General features: G+C 37.9%; 1 protein-coding gene across 3 annotated transcripts in view; it reads right to left on the bottom strand.

The window, feature by feature from the left end:
• Nucleotides 1–20476, bottom strand: part of ASAP1 (ArfGAP with SH3 domain, ankyrin repeat and PH domain 1) — a 144844-nt gene that overhangs the window by 18792 nt on the left and 105576 nt on the right. For all 3 annotated transcript variants that reach the window (XM_066175892.1, XM_066175911.1, XM_066175902.1), the window contains 8 exons: nucleotides 19330–19463; nucleotides 18252–18343; nucleotides 17502–17688; nucleotides 15046–15131; nucleotides 13357–13472; nucleotides 11825–11892; nucleotides 9241–9348; nucleotides 7658–7886 (listed from right to left, as the gene is read on the bottom strand). In XM_066175892.1, the coding sequence (XP_066031989.1) occupies nucleotides 7658–7886; nucleotides 9241–9348; nucleotides 11825–11892; nucleotides 13357–13472; nucleotides 15046–15131; nucleotides 17502–17688; nucleotides 18252–18343; nucleotides 19330–19463 (1020 nt within the window). The remainder of the gene's footprint in view (nucleotides 1–7657; nucleotides 7887–9240; nucleotides 9349–11824; nucleotides 11893–13356; nucleotides 13473–15045; nucleotides 15132–17501; nucleotides 17689–18251; nucleotides 18344–19329; nucleotides 19464–20476) is intronic.

Raw genomic sequence — 20476 nt, 5'->3', positions numbered from 1 at the left:
GAATGGCAAGGGGGCAGGAATAGTCCCTATCCGCTGTTAACAGTAAGGTTATTCTTAAAGCACGTGGCAGCCACAGCCGCGCTGTCCGAGCAGCCTTTGTCCCTTGTCGCCTGTCCCTTGTCCCGACATCGGGCGCGGGACTTTTCCCACGGTCACAACGCCCGAGTGGGAGTGTCCCACCGCCCCCTGGCGGCGGTCGCGCGCACTGCACCGCGCCCCGCCGCAGCCGCACCCACCGGGGACGAACCACCCAAAACTGGCCCAGAGCGGAGAAAAAAGGGGAGGAATGGCAATGAAATAGTATTGTGCGCCTATTGCAAAAATTCAGCTGCAGACATGAAGTGAAATTAGCACTTTAAATTTCCGATAAGAGGAAGAAATCTTCTTTACAAAAATAAATATAATTAAAAACCCCCTTAAAATTATGTTATATGGTCATGTTTTAGATTTCACATTAGTTATACATATCCAGACATTACTGAGGAATTAAAAAAAAGTCCTTCACCACTTTCAGAAGTTCACACGTCACAAAAGTGACGGGGTAAAAGTGTTTAAGGTATAACAAATCATACTTTCAGACTCCTAGCATTTGTTTCTGTACTAAACTCACATAATAAATAAATATGAATACGAAAGTCATACACTAACGATTACATGGCTGAAATACAAAATAACTTAGGTTCAAATAAAAACAAAATAAAGAAAATTTCAAAACATTTCAGAAAGAGGTATAAAATGACATCACGCCTTGAATAAAGAAAACATGGGGTAGTATTGGCGATTGATGGAGAGATGGGAAGACTGATTCATGATCAGAATTCAATTTTACTCAGGTTTTCCAAGAACTTATATACCATTTCAGTAAGGTTAATAATTTCTACTACAATAATTAGGTTAAAAGATCATACAAGCAACTTATGCATTTTACAACATCTTTATCGTAGGGGGTTGATTGAATCTTTTCTCTTAAGCAGGTTTAATCCCATCGTCTCATAAGCTCAAAGTTCTGTTTGTCCTTGCCATGGCATCCTAGTCACCAAACTAGCTATGCTAATTAAGTCTGTCTTACTCTCGGTCTTGTGTATTCCCACAGGGAAAGTTCTTGAATCAAAATCATTTTATGGAAACAACTGGTGAAATAATACAAGACCTGATGATGTACGAACTGTCTGTACAATTATTATAAAATACACTATCATGGAATCACTTAGGTTGGGAAAGACCTTTGAGAGCGAATCGGACACTGCCAAGTCCTCCCCTAAACCGTATCTCTGCTCCTGGGGCTTTGGGATTTCCTTCTTGAGGAATGTCCTGGACTCCTTCTAGACTGTCTCCCAGGGGACTCTTGTCAGCCAGGCTCCTAAACAGGCCAAAGTCTGTCCCCTGGAGGTCCAAGGTGGCAGCTCTGCTCATCCCCCCTCCTTAATTGTCCAATGATCCCTGTGCCCCAGGTGGCCTGCATCACCCACAAGTCCTTCTCTCTTCACGAACAGTAGGTCCAGCAAGTGCCTTCCCTTGCTGGCTCCCTCACCAGCTGAGCAGGGAAGTTCTCTTTGGCACACTTCAGACATATCCTAGACATTCCTGCCCCAGGAAGCAGGCCAGCAATTGTGAGACTTTCCCCAGCTGTTTACAGGGTATCTCACCTGCCTCTCCATCCTGGGTGGGTGGTCTCTAACAGATTCCCACCAGGATTTCTGCCTGTTGGCCTTTCTCTGATTCCTACCACCAAACATTTGACCCTACTGCCACCATGATTCAGCTCAGACACTCAAAACAGTCCCTAATATACAGGGCTGCCCCACTGCCTCTCCCTCCTTGCCTGTCCCTTCTGAAGGGTTTACAGCCATCCATCAGAGCCCTCCAGCTGTGTGAGCCATCCCAGAATGACGGCAGCTGCAGTTTTCCTGCTGCACAATGGCTTCCGGGCCCTCCTGTTTGTTGCCTGTGCTCTGTTGTAATGATGTACTTCAGTTGGGATATTGATCCTGACACCTTTTTGGGGGAGAGAAGCCCTAATTTCTACAAGACTGTTTGGAGGCATTTCCATGCCTTATGTCTTTGCTGTCACTCCCCCACTGCACTGAGACACCAGCCCAAAGGACCTCAATGGCACACATACTTCCTCAAACACTGGTGTGCTGCCACCAGGGTTACCTTGAGCAAGCCTAGTTTTGTCCCTTTTCCCTTTTTAAATCTAGTTTAAAGCTCTTTCAATGTGCACTGATAACACAGTGGCAGACACCACTGCTCCCTGCTCAGGCTGGCAGAGTTACAGCCCCTTCCTGCATGCCATTCCATGCAAATTCCCATCCAAACTGCCACACTTTGCCCTGCTCACTTGCACTGTTCATGCTGCTCTCCAAGAGTTTCTTTACACATGCCTGGGCTCAGCCCTGTTGCCCCTGGCCCCGCCCATGTCCCCTTGGCTGTTGTGCCTCCTGTAACATTGTCGCTGCCCTGAGGTTCTCCTGGCTAAGGAATTCCTCCTGTGCCAGGACCAGGGCTGCTCATCTCAGCGACTGCATGTGCCTGTGTATGTACACACATATAAATGGGTGTGTAAAACCAACAGCTCAAAATAATTCCTGTGTGATAGTCCTAATTATAAAAGGCTTGGCTAGATATCTTTAAGCAGGAATCAGAGCTGTTACTAGATTAAAGGTATTTTGTGATTTTAACCAGGCAGCAATTGAGCCAGTCATTTCCTCTCCAAAAGATGGCTTAATCATGATTTCTCACATAGTTGAGAAGTTTGTATTTTGAAAAGGACATTTTCCTAACACAAGCAAAAAAAACCCCAAAAACCAGAAAGAAAATCCCAACAAACTTGACCTAGAAGTTTTCCCTTTTGCTTCTGTCAGGCTTTCTTTTCCTCAGTTACTGGGAAGCAAATGCTTACAGTACTAACTGTCATCATGCTTTATCACTTTTTCGTATTATCAAGATCAGGCTTTCATGTGTAAATAGATCAAATAATCTCAAAATTACTGCACTAAGGCAAATAACTGGATAAGGTGTGGAATTAGTAGTGCATTGTCCTTTAGGGTGCAGTTAGTGTAGTAAAAATTAATTTGGGTACTTCTGAAATCATGCAGAGCTGTTGCCACTCAATCAAGAAATGGCGGGTTTAGAGTGTAAAAACTTCACATGTGTAATTTTTTTAAACATTTAATGAGACGGGGAAAAAACCAGAATTCCAGCTAATGGCAGAATGGACACTGCAAAGGAAAGTAACTTATATTAAAAATAGTATTTTCATTAACAAGTGTTGCTATCCTTATTTTTAAATTTCTCATGAGTGACTTATTGAATAGATATTACTAAAAGCCTTGTCTTACTTCAGATCATATATTTTCAGTACTGAAAAGCATAATTAAAGACAAAATGATCATGATCACTCTGAATAAGAAAGCTAAGAATACACATTGATTCAACATTAGCATTTGAAGTGCATTAGATAATTAATGCTTAAATAAAGGTTCAGTTTAAAAAGAAAAAAGTAAAAGTTATACTAAAGAATTTTGTGTTTTGGGTTGATTCAGAAATAGAAGAGCCCATGAAACCAACAGTCATCAGCTAGTCTTCCTTTCCTTTTATGGTATTAAAAAATTCAAAGTCTTAGTGGGATAAGTAGCATTATTTAATCAAAATGTGCAACATATTTGTAAGAATATTTTTTTTTATATGTCCAAATATATGCAAGAGAAGTATAGAATCCTGCAAGCATTCAGAAGAAACAGGATGACCTCAAAGGCTGAGATGGAAATGAGAATAAATACATTTGTGCTATAAATTAAGAACTTCAGTTGCAAATAAGTAGAGACTATGTAATGCCTACTATGCCACAGTATGATACAATCAGGAAAAAAAATTAGGACCAAAGGATTCTTTGATATGGCATTTTCAGTAGAAACAGCAAATTTTACTGCTGTCCTAACACTTCCAGCCAGTTGTATTTCAGAAAGCTGATTTAAGCAGCAAAGGCACAAAGAAGAGTTAGTGTGATGAAAGCATAACTCGAACCCCAGGAGAATGAAAATATTCTTCAATCAGATAAGGTAAAATACACTTGGTTTGTTTACTGTAACACCCCAGACTTGGAGACCTGAACGATTTCCATCCACGCCTTGACACGGCTACCAGCCACAGAAAAGCCATCAAACCCCAAGGGCAATGTTGGTACATGCTCAAAGTAACTTACCAAACTCAAGAAGATTCCTAATCCTGTGTGCAATGCAGTCAAACTACTTCTAGAAGTTACTAGTAAATTCAAATAAACTAATTTGGTTAGAAATTGAGTCTGACCTACTGAAGGAGCAGATGTGACTGTGTCTGCAGTAGCAGTGGACTGGAACCACAAAGAAAAGTTTCTTTGGGTTTAGGTTCCTCATGTTAGAGCTGAGACAGAGTGTAAACTATGCAACCTTGTAAGTGCCAAAGATTCAAACAACATCATAATATACAATTTATCCCTGACCTCCATATTCATCTGGGATAAACAGGCAAAACCACTAAAACAATTACCTTTCAGCTAAAGTGAAAGTAACCTGGATTACACTGCCTAGCACTCTTCCAAAGCTAGTTAGCAACATTACCCTCATACTGGATTTGCAATGAAGGTTGTGCAAAATTTTATTTAGCTACTCTGGCAAATTATGCAACTACTTAAATATTGATTTTTTTTTTAAAGCTTTTTGTAGAACAGTAGGCAGAAGACCTGCTAGATGTCTGGAGCCACAATGCAAGTAATAAGCTGAAAAGAGCAATAAAAAAGATGATTTTGAGAATATTACAGGCTAAAGATTGGACTAAGAATACAAGCAAGTTGAACCTGAATAAGCTTAGATAAACTATTGAAAAAGGCACAGAGTGGCTAGCTCAGGCAGCCACTGCACTAATTCTGTACTTTTCATTTTGTTAGGATTAACTAAATCTATAGCAGAGATAGCAGCAAGTAAGATGTATCCACAAATGAGACAGTGTTGAGTAAAAAACATGAAGATTCCAGCATTTTTTGGAATGTTTTGAAAAGTTATCAAATGGAAAATCTGGACACGAGTTATAATGACGTATGGAGAAATTTAAAACATCCCCATATTATCTCCTCCAACCATTCTACCTATAAAGGGGTTTTTTTAAAGCCAGCATGCCCACTGAAAACCATGAGCAAGAGCAATGTACCTTATGTAAATTCCTTTAAACTTCCCTCCTCTCCCCAACACAAGTTCAGTGATGGCTTCCTGACCACTGTGGCCCCTCAGGAACACCACGGAACTTTGCTACCCAGGAACTTCATTGGGTAATGAGACAGAGGGCTACAGGGAGGGGGTTTTCTTAAAGAAACCCCATGTTTTGGAAAGGCATAGGATGAAAACCCATGAAATTAAAAATTGTCTGCTTCCTTCTAAAATGCAGATGCAGCTGCTATCCATTCCCTGCAGACTCCATGTCCTAGTAGGGGCCCATGCTATCTGCCAGGGCCTCACAGCAGCACAGGGACAAAGAACAGATTATGTTTTCAGACAGAAGGTAAGCTTAAATTTAAATACAGATTCAGTACTTTTGTTACTCTTGCTGTTTAGGGAGCTTAGTAAAAAAATAACACTATGTTTTCATATAATCTTAAACACAAGATATGCTAATGAACTTTTTAAACAAAACCACACATCTGACAAGTAAGCTTGTGTAAACTTCCATGTAAGGGATATACTCTATTACCACTCATCCATAAGAGGAGAAAAATTCTACAGGTTTATGTTTTCCTACACAAAAAATTGACTCTGTTTCAAAATTCAGATGTGTCAACAGTGTCTTATGGAAGTGGAGAGTCTCTGCTTCATCTTCTTTTAAATAATCTGAGAGCTGGAAGAGGGGAGAAAGCAAGGAGCAGTGCAGTTTAAAATGAACCATAAGTGCATCTGAAATGATGCATCTACAGCACACTGATGAATTTGTCACCTTTTTCCCTAGCTTTTAACTTCTGAATTATTCCTCTAACACAGGCATGTATACAATGGACATTTCAAATTTCACAGTATTGTTGAGTGGATATCAACCAAAACTCCACTCCAGCATCACTCACAGACTGTAGAATTTCAGCATGTTTGAAGCAGAGAAGCATAGTGACTGTAATGTAACAATAGTTCAATTCAACCTCTCTGACTTACTCTGTGAATCTGACATTTTCCACTCCGATAAAGCAGCTAATGTTACACTAGAAGGCAATTTTGTGATATTGTAATACTATTTCATTGTGATATAAATAAGGATTTTTTTGCATAATGTCTGACATGAAAATATATAAAAACTCAGTGCCTCAAGTCTTTCCAAGTACCTCTGGTGTTGTGTTGATTCCTTGGTCTAGGAACAACAAAGGAATTCCAGGAACAGCTAGGAAAATGCCTAACATTTCAGAAACCAAAATACATACTTAAAATGAAATATGAACGTAAACATTCCCCTTCCTGGAGAAAAAGAAATCAGTTCATTAAAATCTCTTGAAAACTGACAACATCCTAAGCAGTGTGAACAGATATCAGACACAACCCCCTTAACCTTCTTCAGGAAATGGGATGCATGATCAATTTCCAAGTTTTACAACTTTATGACAAAGAAAAGAAGTTATCTTAGGTCATGAATGAACATCTAAGCCAGAACATTGTGTTTGCAATGAACAATCCACAGCAGACTGTGAGACAGAGCATGTAGAAGGGATGGGAGAGTGGAAGGAAAAGCAGAATATTATAATGCCAATAAGCAGGTCGACGCAGTAAAGTTACATGGAGTACAATTGAGTCCCCAGGGAAACATGGATTACAAAATCCCATGTGAAAAATGCAAATCCTGGCAAAATTGCTTTGCCTTGCAATGGGAAACAAACCTATTTAAAAGAGAGAGCTAAGGGATCAATTTTAAAGTTGCCAGTACATGACAAAGACTGATGGAACAGTAGTGCTTAAGCACAGCATCTGAACCACGTAAAAGCAAACACCTGATGCCAACACTCTCCTGACCCTTTTACTCTTTCACATTTTCGTGAGAGCATCTCAGCATTTTTCCTAAACAAAGTCAATTACCAGTTGAGAAATGAAGTTATAGTAGTGCTAACAAAAGGGAGCATCAGCATAACTGCTGAAGTGTTAAATTATACTGTAACTCTCATCACAACTAAAGATTTCTCGAACAAGTCTACTATAAAAACACAATTTATCAATTTCTAAATTAAACATGTAAAAAGGAATGAAAGGTTTCTTTGTCCTAAAAAGTAGATCTGCACAAATTATAATATAGTAAGAAGTTTTGTTCCATAAATATGTCCTCTGTACTTAAAGATTAGAGATATCTAGGTCAAACTATCACAATCCACTGCAGCTGTAAGTCTCATAAAATTAACTGACTTTCATCTAGCAGAGTATTTGTGCGTATTCATTTAGCAGAGTATTAGTTATTCCTCACCCATTCATGTTCAGTGTTATGAATGAGTCTATTACAAAGTGCCCCCCAGGTCTTTTAAGTTTAGAACATGCATTTTACCACACTAGTGCATCATTAAGAAGAACACACTGTATCTTGAAACACTGCAATGTCCTTGGTTCAAAGAAGGACAACAGTGGGAAAATCACTGCTTGTAAATGTAGTTTGCAGACAGACTTACCTTTGCCAGCATTTCTAGGAGGAAGAGGAGGAGCATCAGACGTTGGAGAGGTGGGTGAGTCCGTGCTTACAGAAGCAAAGATCTGGTTGGAAAAGGCTCCGTAGGAGAGTCTTTGCTTGTCTCTGGGAGTGCTAAATGAAGGGTGAGTCAGTTTGTCTTGGGGAGAAATGCTTGAGGAGTGACAAAAGCTTTGGGGTCTTGGAGATCTTTCCTTTTTTATAGGACTAGGCTGTGAATAGAAAAACAAAGATAGGATACAGCTGTCTAAACACTAATTATAGTTAGTATGTTTGGAAAATAGCATACGAGAACATAATTTAGTGAACATGAGCCTAGGTTTTTTTTTTTTTTTCCTTTGTTGGACAAATAAACCCCCATTTCTCCCTTTTGCAGCAATTCAACCTGAAAGGCCCTCTCTTCTAAATGAAAATTAGGATTGTACCATCAGCAAATCATCATGAACACAAAATAAGATTTAATGTCAAAGAAGAAAATACACACTAATAACATACTAAATAAAATACCAATAAAAGCCTAGTAACTTTTAGAATATAGGAGTAATTTTCAGGGGATATAGCACGCTACTCAGACTAGACAATTATCCTCAAGTATATTAAGCCACTGATGCCTAGTAAAAATGAACAAACTCTTCTGACAGATCAGACTTATTTGGTCCCTGAACTAGCAATATAATCCATGATACAGCTCTTTTTAAACGCATCTAATTGCTCTTTGAAGAAATTTTACACATCAGTTTTTGCCTGCTGTACGTTAATGGGTGCATATGGAGCACGATCTGTTTCCCTGCAGCTCTGGTTCAGGTTATTATCTCCAGCACAGCATCCCTCATCCTCCAGAGGCTCCTCACACAGATGATTATTTTGTTCTCTACTGTCCTTGAGGACATGCAAATCACTTAGGTTTCTGAATTTTTCAGTCCCAAGTTTCACAGAAAATGAGAAGCTGTCCACATTTCTTTCTGCGGGACTCATATAAAATAGGAGAGGTGTATTAGCATTTATTGCAGAAATAGAGCACACAGTAATTAACTGACTTGCTAAAGTAGGACACTGAGGCTAATTTTTCACATGCTCTAGGATGGCAATTATTCTATGCCCTCAAGTTTTGCCTTTCCATTACTTCTTTTTTAAAAAACCCAGGAATAAATAGCACTGCAAGGTTTGTGAAAAAATAGAGTTATTTATTCAATAACTAGGTTTTTAATTAATTCATGGAAAAAATTAAGTATGTAAGCTTTGGATTTCCTCCAGCTAAAATTTAACAGCCTAGAATTCTGAAGAGGATAAAGCAACAAAGTAGTCCAGATTTGCTGATTTATATTTATACTTTATGTCTTTGTCAAAGTCAAACTTCTGAAACAGCCCATAATAACTAGGTTGACAAAGTATAATCAAAAAGCACTTAGGCAGCCTTTAACACAGGCCTCAAAATTAGGGTTTTTTTCCCCAAAAAATATCTATAAGAAAAAAAAGGCTAAAGTGGGTCTTTAATTACCAATTATTTCCAGGGAGCAGAGATGCTGACAGTTTTTGTGCAAAGCTGTATCAGTAATTCACACTCACCTTATCATCCAAGTCATCGTCACTTTCATCAATTTCTTCCTGCCGAAGATTCCATTCGTACTCCACATGCACGTGTGGGTTTAGCTTTCCTGCCTTGGCTTGAGAAAGCTGAAAGAAATAAAAAGTCTTGTTAAAATACTTGCTGTACTTTTGGTGTTAACTAAGTTAGTTTTGTAATGGCAAGAAATAAACTGGAATATTTAGAAGTTTAAAATTATTCCAGGTTCAAAAAAGAACAAAGCAATTTCAGGGCAATCACACAAATGTCCTTCAATTATTTGAGGTACAGAAAAACAGCTACAAGGCAAAAAGGAAAGATTTTCTCAAAAAGAGCAGAAGTCACCATGTTTGACAAACATTTGAGAAGATGACATGAAGAGAAGGTATATGCACAAAAGCAGAATTTATCTGTAGCCCTTCTTTCCAAAAAGGAAAGCCAAAACCTATTTATAAATTTTGGTGCATACAATTGCTGCCCCATCAAAATGGCAATCCTTGTACTCAAATCAAATGAAAAGGTAATTATTCTTTATTGAGATATTCTGCCTCTCTCTCTCACTGGATGAAGTCAATATGTCTTAAGCACAAAATTCCTTGACTTTGCCAGTCCAAATAATGTATTTCACATTCTTTAAAAAACAACCACCTCAATGATCAGCAAAAAACATAATAGAACAGTTTATGGTTATTCTGAGGAGATAAATCCTCCTTTTCAATGCTTAGATCTTCCATCATTATTTATTCCTTCATATCCTTTGAAATGTAGTCTACTCGACAGCAGTTGATTCAGGAGTGCCTTTAACCATCTTCCTGAAATAAATTTTGGAATAAAGAAAGTATTTCCAATCTGTTATGTAAGTATTCATGAACCCACTTGAGCTGAAACTGAATTTAATTACACAGTTAAGACTCCAGTTACGCAACAGAAATGAGTTTAGTATATCTATCATAATGCAAACACCTAGTTATTTATCCTGTACTTTTTTCATAGCCCACGGCAAACAATGTGCTCATTCATGTTTCTTTTTCATCTTTTTCACTCTTAAATCATTGCTGCTTTTGGGGAAAAAAAAAAAGAAAGCATAAATCATTTTCCTCTTCAAAAATTAAAAAAAAAAATAGAAAATGCATAAATGCTCTACGAGAGTTGAGTGAAATAATCAGTGAGGTATTAATGGAATTTGGATCACTAGAACTAAACGATTAACTGCGAGATAAGCTCACTGATAACATCCACTTGACTGTTCTGTAACACAGCCAGTTGGTCCACATTAATGGCAGAAGTAACTTTTTAACAGGGATATTATAAAGAAAAAAGCAATCCATCCCAATTGTGTGCTGCACAGGTGATCTGCTTGATCCAGCTGACAGAATACTCAAACCACTGGAAACAGCACTTGCACAGTAGACAGGGCAGTAACTGAGAAATCACTCCCACCTTATCAATCACAGCAAAAAGCTGACTTGCATCCCCAGAAACATGGAAAATTTCTTTGATTTGTGAAGGACAAGGTCTTTTGATTATTCAATAATTAACTCATGACAAGAACTTTCAATTGTCACAGGAAAGGTATTAAAATTACTAGCTGCAGAGCAAAAGTAGATATCCTCAGATCATCAAAATGAGGAGAAAGAAGAAACAGAATTAAGTGGCAAGTGGTAGGTGTTTTGTAAATTCTCCTGGTTTTGTCTTGAATGTGAAACTGCCACAGTGCTTAGACTTTTTAACACCTTGATAGTAATCAAATTCACTTGCCTACTAAATGCATGCTGGTGGAATTTTAGAGGGCCAAGAACAAACAAGCTTGGCCTGATGTAAATTCCTTATTCCTGACTAAATGCTTCATAGAAGTACTTGGAAAAATCCTTAACACCTTTTTTCTTGAACTCCAATAATCTGTTTGAGTGGTGTCTGTTAACATCCCTCACACATCCTCAAAATTCCAGGAGGTTTTTGCTTTGATCATGTTCTGTAGAGGGACAAAGTCCCACAGAAGCTGGTGTTCTACATCTTTTGCTACACCAACTTCCAACTATTACCCTTTAGCTTCTTCCTCCCTTCAGGAGAGTGATTTTAAGTTGTTTCAATTCTCCTTATAAAAAGACTTTCACCATCTCTGAACTATCTGTCCTGTTAAATAATCTGAGAAAAGCCAAAGAAAAGACAAACTAAGATCCAGACCTAAAAGTTCTTCACAGTTTTAATATTACAAGGGTTGTTTAGTACTCCTGATATAAAAGCCTCTAAGAAGAACTTTTGAGGTGATGAAGCCCAAATCTCCTTGAATGATGTATTTATTGACACATCTGACCCTCTTGTACTTAGGGTCTTCAAGTACAGTGGTTATAATAACTAGTACTGCCACTAGAAGAAAGATCTTTTTTTCTGAAACTGTTACAAAGAAAATGACTGCTGTGTTTTAGGTAAGAAAACTGACATCTGTGGTAGGGCCTTCAGATCAGCTCACATCCAGCTGGCAGCAATACCACGTGTGAGAGACAATGGTAATGAAATATTAAGTAGATCATAGTTTTGAATAAGCAAACATTCCCCCTTGCCTTCGCCCCCACGCCCGGTTCTTACCAGTTCCTCACACTGGACAGCTTTCACTCTTTTTGCTGTGTCCAGAGCCGTCTCTCCAGCTTGGTTTACTACAAAATTAACAGTACAGGAAAGAGCAATTCTTTGAGATGTCCTAAGAAACAATTTATTAAATTTCACTACTAGTAGCACAGTAACTTCTAAAAGTGATCAAAAATGTCTGTTTACAGCAGCTGCAGCTCTTTAAGGTCCCACTTTAAGTGCTCATGCATTTCATGTATCACCAGGTTCTTTCTGAACAGCAGCGGCTGCTGGGACAGTTCCCAAATCCCTCCTACCCATCCTAGCAGAGAATATAAAGAAATTTAGTCATCTGAATCTCCACTCAATGCCTTTGCCAATGAAACTCTTACCTGAATAAGCAGGAGAAGCAACCAGGCAGGGTAAAATAGCTCAAAAAAACCCCCAAAACAACTAATTCTAAGACTTAAAAAAAACCCCCAAAAAACGGGTAAACGTTGATCCAGGCAGATTTTACTTTGATTAATAGGCAGAGGCTTGAAGCCCTAATTTGAAGACATTTGAACAAGAATAAATTGAAAACTTTCTAACTTTGTCTTTCTCAAAGCTATAAAATTGTTTACAATTTAAAATAACACCTGATCAGAAAGATGGTGATATCTGAGGCTGCTGGGAGGTCCTCAGGCACAGCATCTAATGGAATCCTTCCTAGATGCTCAGTAGCAAGTCTCAGTTAAGAGAAACAACTCCCACATGTGATGTGAATAAACCCTAGGTAAAATGTATTTTCACAGTACATCAGTAAATGCCATGGAGCTGGAACAGAGAATGCTCTACAGCACATCCAGATTGTAAAGCATTTCTGTGATCAGGAACTGAAAATGATCAAACTGAGATCTATAATGTCTGTGTGAAATATTACACAGAGAATGTCAGTTAGGAATTCTAGAAAATACAAAGCAGCCCTCTAGAAAGGCCTGTGACTGAAAGAATTCAGATCCCTAGAAGAAGGGTTTACTTATGGAAAGATCTATCAGAGATGGTTCAATATGGAAAGAAATGAAAACATAGTACCTCTTATGTGAAGTTAACACCCAGATAGCTTAAGGACTACATAAAATCCCAACTGTCAAGTATACAGCTTATGTTTCAAGGTCTATGTGAGAGCACTCAAAACAAACAAAAACAAAACAAACAAAAAACCCCCCAAAAACAAAAAACCCCAAAAAACAACCCCCCCAAAAAACAAAAACAAACAACAAAAAAACCCAAAACAAACCCAACAAAAACCAACAAAAACAACAACAAAACCCCCCCCCAAAACCAACAAAAAAACCCCAAAAAACCAACAAAAAAACCCAAAACACCCAAAACAAACAAACAAAAAAAAATTTAAAAACCCAACAAAAAGAAAAAACCCAAAAGGAGCACAACACCCTCTCTCCCCCCCCCCCCCCCCAAAAAAAACCCAAAAAACAAACAAAAAAGTGGCTACAATAATGGGAAGAAATGTTAGGAAATCTGTATTTCCTGGTTTTAAATAATGAACTTACCTACATCAAGAGTTGGCTTCCCCCTCAAAAGCAATTTCAAACACTCAGGTTTATTGTATATACTGCAGTAGTGTAAAACTGTATTACCTAATGCTGTTTGTTTGTCCAGGTTTCCACTAAAAAAAAAAAAAAAAAAAAAAAAAAGAACAAACCATCAAGAAAATTATAGTAGTTGTGCCATTAATTTCAGATCTAGCATCTCTATAAATAATAACTGCATATAAAATTTACTGGACAAATATGAAGTAGGACAAAAAAAAATTAAATTAAACATTACTTTCAAAGTATTAAGAATTGTTCCAAGGACACTGGAAATACCTGAGCTGTGATTAAAAAGGACTGAAAATCTACAGATCTTCATTCAAAAAACAAAAAAACTGAAACTCAAGAGACTCAAACCTAGATCTCTCTAAGGTCATGCCAGTTGTTTTCCACTTGCCACTTCACTGTAATGCTTTCTTCAAACATGCTAAATTAGCCCAATAGAAATATCTGAAAAATAATTCTAATACAGTTAAAATAGGTTAATAAATCCCATGCAGTCAAGGAACTATCAAGAGGGCAGCTGTAAGAATGAACAAAAGAGTTGTAAGAAGGAATATAAGGACAACACATCGAGTTAGGGAAAAAACAGATGTGCAAAGGGGCTCACAGGTCTTTTAAAAAACTGTATTTCCTTCAGTTTTCAACTTCTAAACCCAGGTTCTTCAAAAACTGTTACTGATATTTTGGGAATAATAAAATATTTTCATAAAGCAGAAAAGCAAAGCACAGGAGAAAACAGCTTTTCCTGGTGTTACCCATATTGGACAGGAAGAGCCCACAGGGTTGTAAAGATGCTCCTAAACTTGAGACTGCCACAAAAACCCACACAGCAGACAGAAGCACACAGAAGGTTACAGCTGTCTGAAGAAACAATGAAGACTCATAACTAAAGAAAATAATTTTACATATTTGTCCAAAACAAAACAAAAAATCCTTTAATAATGCTCAAAATAGTAATTTGGGCTTCTAAAACATTTTTCAAATTATGATCTCAAACAGCTTGAAAATATTGGAAAGTTATTTTTCATTTGTTACTTTAATAACACTCTCCCACAATCAGAACTCACTTTTCATTAAGGATTTTTATTTCTATGAACACATCCCTCGACAACAAAGAACAACTCAGCCAATAAACTAGATGCTGCAAATTACTAATTAAGAAGTTTATGCTCTCAATAGCTTCAATACAGTTTATTAACTATTGGAACACCTTTTTTAAAGTCAATCTAGCATCTGTTCATAATTTTCTGAGAAAGAACCCTGTTTTCTAGTTCTACAATTCCTTTGCATGTGTCCTGCATTTGGTACATTTACCTGCACCTCTCCTGTACCTGAACTATTTGTTTGCATGGCTACATATCATCATGTGCTCTAAATCAAGGCTCTTTCATGCACTACAGAGCTTTTCCTTTCATCCTATTTTTATGTAACTGCTTTCAATGCTTTTAATCTACACACCTTTCCCTCTCTCTATTGATCAGGAACACAAAGTTCAACTCAAAGGTAATGAACTATTCTCTTTTAAAACATATCTAAAGAGAAAGATTTTAAGTGATGAGCAAACACTGTCCAAGGCACTGCCAGAATAACTCTGAACATCCATGACTGTCATGTACAATTTAATGAGAAGTTAGCAATCCATACCAGTTTTGTACAAGGAAGTCAACCAGATGGAGAGAGGTTTGGTCAGCAGTCCGGACTGCTAAATGAAGTGCTGTTTCACCTGGCTCCTAAACATACGCAAATAGAAGTTAGATTTCTGTCTTATTTCTGCAAAGCTTGTATATCAGACCTATGAGATACATCTCATTCACTCTTTACAAGTCTTTTGAAAGAAAAATATTAGGAAATTATGATGAAAATGATTATTGTCTTTTTCATCTCTAGAAGACACCATGTGCTTCAAAAGAAATGGCATTACACTTCCCAAGATCTTTCCTAAACCAAATTTTCACTTTTCCCAGATGGAACAACCCTGAGAAGGCTTTAACCATTTTAGCTACCCGTAACTGAAAGGGATCTTGTCAAAGAATACTGAGTAAGTCTGCAGTACTTGTTGCTTTGCAACGGCCTGGTGAGCACCAAGCAAAGTCACAACATTATCTCCTACAAAAACAGCATTACAAAAATCACAGTCCCACATACATCAAAACTCTTACAGATTTGCACAACAGTTGAAGTTGGAAAGGACCTGTGAAGGTTATGTAGACCAACCTCCCTGCCCAAGCAGGGCCACTGAGGACCAGTTGCCTAGGACCATGTCCAGATGGCTCTGGAATACCTCCAAGGACAGAGACTCCATATCCCTCCATATCCCTGGGCAACCTGTGCCAGTATTTGGTCATTCTCACAATACAAAAAGGTTTCCTGATGTTCAGAGGGCACCTCCTGTGCTTCAGTCTGTGCAAGTGACTCTGGTCCCATCACTGGGCTCTGTCTTCTTTCCACCCGCCCTGCAGGTATTTCCATACAGTGATGAGATGCCTCTGAGCATCCTTCCAGCTGAAAAGCCCCAGATCTCTGGGCCTTTCCAGGTGCTCCAGACTCTCAGACACATTTGTGGCCCTTTTCTCCAGCATGCTGAAGTCACTCTTGTTGTGGGGAGCCCAGATCTGGGCACAGCACTGCAGCTGTGGCCTCACCAGTGCTGAGTGGAGGGAAGGATCACTACCCTCCACATGCTGCCAATGCACCTGCGCTGCCTGGAATGGTACTGTCACCTCTGCCACGAGGGCATCCTGCTGGCCATTCCACCCTGGTGTCCATCAGGACCCCCAGGTCTCTTTAGGCAGAGCATAAAGTTGGTGCACGGGGCATTTCCCCCATATCTAGGGTTTCTCCTTGTTGAACTTGAATTGAATCATACTTTATTTTCTATATATATCATATGCATTAATGCATTGAAATAGAAACAGAAATGCTGTTTAATTCCGTTTAAAAGTTGCACAAGAAGTTACTCTAAATTTAGATTTCATTAACTCCTATTGATCATAAAGGACAATTTAAAAAGCATATTACAGTATATATATATATATAATTAAAGTCCTAACCAAAAATATATTATTTTATTAAACATCAGAGAATTTACAGAGGAGAATGCTGCCACAAATGTCCTAACTGCAAACTACTTTCAGTTGGTGCTCATACCTTTCTAGATATCACTACCTGTAATAGCTGGGAAGACTGAGGAGCTAATTCTGGGGCAACTGCTGTGGATGACAAATAGAGAAAGCTGAAATCGCAGTAAGAGAATCTGTAATGTGTTTCCATGATAAGCACTCTGTGACAGCTCAGGTGCTGAGGCTATACTGAACTTATCCCTTCCATGGAACACAGACAGGCACTGTGTTCTTTGCCAGCTTAGCTATTTGCACACAACTTGTTGAAAGCATTCTCTGACATGTCTCCAGGTTGGGAGAAAACATTGCTGGGCAAGTGGTTGCATGACATCAATTATCGATAAAAACAGGTTACTTTGCTCATGGTTAACATTTGTCCATGGATAATTGAGGTCAGCCTGGACTGATATTTCCAAAAATCTGTTACTGATTTCAAAAGGAAAATTGAGTACTCATAACTTGATACACAGATACATACAAAAGAATCTTCCAGGTTGAAAGAAACTGTACTTCCTTCTGTAAGTGTCTCATCAGAAGCTGTGAGGTCATCAGATTTATTACTTCCTCATCTACAGTAAACAGAGACTTGCAGACAGCCAATAATGGGTTCCTTCAGCCACTATTCTAAAAGCAGGTATGAACTGTATGTGGTACCAGGTGACTCTTGGCTATTAAGTCAGTTCTTTGGGACTTTTCTAAAAGAGACACACTGCAGAACAGGTGCTTTTCAACACACTATAGTGTGTAAACAGTGTATGAAATCACTACTGCATTTCACTCTCCTTTAGAACAATTGATGATAAAAGATAAAGTGTTCTTTTCCCTCCTCACAAGGATGCAACATTAAGGAAAAGAAGAAAAACCCCATCATTTCCATCTGTTACTTCTTTTGTTTTATCACCTAAAGTAACAGCCCCAGATCCTGGGCATTTTACAAATACACATGATTTAAAACATTAAATGTTTACCTGATAAGCTTACCTGTCCAGGCTCCAGCAGTGGCTCCATTAGCTCTACCCCTTCTGCATAGACTTGAATTAGTGCAAGTAAATCCCTGGATTTGACAGCCTCAAGTAATTCACTCAGTTTAGCTGCCGCAGATGCACAAGTCTTCCTAGAGAACTTGTGATCTACATATTTAGCAGTGATAAATTCTTTACGTGCAGTCCTGTGGGGTGTGAAAATAGAGCTTGCTTTAGAAATTTTTAGAAAAATGGGTCAATGATTATAATTTAAAATCACCTTGTCTAACTTGGAAGCTGAAAAGGGAAGAAGAAAACTATCTGATAAAAAGTGTGTTATTTATTGTTACATTGCATGTCTTTCTTGCAAACAAGCCCCAAATATGGAAAATTATCAATTTTATCCTGTCTTCTTGTTATATACAAAAATTACTCTTACTGTGGGGATTAAGACCAAAGAAAAGCAGAACTAGTGCCATTTAGTCCACTGTGTTTATCATCTGAGTGTTAACTGCAAAATTCAAAACCATTCAAGAATCAAAAAATGCACCTTAAAACCCAGACTAAGCTTTCTACACAGGGAAGCTGAGGTAGCTAAAATGTGACTGTATGTCTGGAGACTGAACTTCTAAGAAACTCCACAGTGGGAATAATAACCTCCAGTCTTCTGCCATCCATGCCTTCCCCTGGCTTGGTTACTGTTTAAGACACTTAACATCATAGATATATTCAACAGTAAACTTAGAGAGTTTAAAGATTCAATACTCACATATCACTTGATGGACTGGGTTTAGGTGAAGGACTAGGTAAATTCCCTTCCATAATATCATTAAAACTAGTATTTCCTACATTCTTGGCCAGCTGCGATAAGAAAAAGAATAAATGAAGGTGAGGACTTTAGGGCTCTAGCAGCAACCTAACAACAGGACTATTAATGTGCATTTTCCACATTATTAATAGAAGATGGAAAATACAGGACTGAAAAATTAAAGCCCAATGATTACATGGAGATACAGAGCAATTAAAAAGAAAGGAAATGCTTCTATTCTGCCAGAACTTGTACAATTGACTTCAGAGTCACAGAATTATTTACATTTCAAGATAATCTGCCTCCAACACAAAACCAGAATGATGAACCAGCATCGTGAACACTGAAATGGTGCTGATACACTGATCAGGAAGCTGCTTTGGGAAAGAAACTCAGGCCTACTTAACATCATGCTTAGTAAAATTTGATTTAAATTAATAATAACTTTGCAAAAAAACCTCAATATTTCATGAAGAGAGAAAGTGGCAATGTTGAACCTATACCCAGATCCAGATTTGCCTTACATCTTCTCTTAATTTTGCTATACAAAATTTCTGTAACAAGTGTCTACTTTCAGACCAGACATAGCTAGGGAGATAAAACTACTCATGATTTCATTCAGCAAATTAAGATTCCTCCGATATTTTTCTTTCAGAATTTGCAACAGTCATTCTCCCTTGCCAAGTCAAATTAGCTTCATGTTTGAAATTGCATGAGCTGTTAGACTTCCCTGATCTTGGGTCCAGATCAGCTGTTGAGAGGCAAAATTCTGATGGCACTGAATACAGCGGATGTCAATACTGACTCTGCAACATCTCAGGACATGAAATGAGAAGCGATAAGAGCATCAGTTATATATAATAATATGTAACCATGCTCCTGTAAATTATCTACAGAAATATGAAGGAGAAATTCTGCAAAAACACAATCCTTGAAAAATATTAAATTGTAAATTTTGGTAAATAGTACATTTTGGTGCTTCCTGCATATATGTCAACATTTGACTAAAAAAAATCCAACATAAATTAAAGAAACTTACCAAGAGTTCAGACGTTCCTAATTTGTCTAATTCCAAAGACTGGATTCGAGAAATATGGACACCCATTTCTCTGTGTATTCCAGAACACTCAATGCAGGTTAAAATGCCCAAATTAGTCGACAGCCATGTTGGATCTGCGCAATTGAAAAACAAAGTATTTAATCAAAGTCCAAGAAAAGGTTTGCAATGGTGGTAAGAGATGTATTCTGAAATGATTCCACATTCAATGTTTCAAAGAATGAAAATAAACTAAGAACATTCCATACTTTTCTCCAAACTCTAGTGCAAATTTAACCACAAATTGCTACCAGTGGAATGCAGTTTTTCAGATTTAGGAACAGTCCCAAAGGCACTCAATTTGGACTTACTCATTCATACTGAATGAATGTGTTTCAATACATTTAGTATTTGTTTTCTGTACATATTACTTCCTGTTTTTAAAAGCAACAGATTTCCCAGATTTGACAACCTCTGAAGTTTTAAAACTTACTTTTTAAACTTTAAATAGTCCTTCATTAAAGATTAATCATAGCGCTTTTGAGTATGTAAAACAGCAGCATGTTGAAGAAAATTTGAGAAATACTGACTAGTCCAGGGAAAAAAATAACTTAAAAATGCTGTCATGGAGAAGATCTGCATGTATAATTAGAATAGATTTTATACTATGAATGCTACATAAGAAGCATGACCAGTTCTTAAGGAAAAGAAAAAGCTCCAGACATACTCTGTGCACAAATTAATCTCTTCCTGGACCTTAAATAGTAACTGCTGAAGCATTAAGCCAAGAGTTTTAAAGCAGCAAGCTCGAGTACAGAGGTGAAGCTTAAAACTTTACTACAAATTAAAAGATGAATGAGAACTGTAATCTGAAGTTTCTATAGCTTTACATAATGAAATAATTAAATGAACCAATTCCAGGATTTGACATAATTATATCCCAGTTCGTAATTTTAACTAGCTATTTTGAAATTTGGATCAGTTCTGCATCAGCAAGATACACAGGATCTACTCAGTTCCAAATGAGAATCACCTTCTTGAAGTGTCCCTTTGATGAGAAAGCTGCAACAGCTGCCAGCTCTCACAGCTACCACACCAGCTCAGTCCTACTGTGACCAGCTGCCCCTTCTCAGGCTCTAAGTGAGACATA

The sequence above is a fragment of the Chamaea fasciata genome, unplaced genomic scaffold (assembly GCF_029207755.1).
Source record: "Chamaea fasciata isolate MVZ Bird 193981 ecotype frontalis unplaced genomic scaffold, bChaFas1.0.hap1 SCAF_1, whole genome shotgun sequence".
Classification (NCBI taxonomy): Eukaryota; Metazoa; Chordata; class Aves; order Passeriformes; family Sylviidae; genus Chamaea; species Chamaea fasciata.
Note: the sequence above shows the minus strand (reverse complement) of the source record. Positions and strands in the feature narration are given on the sequence as shown.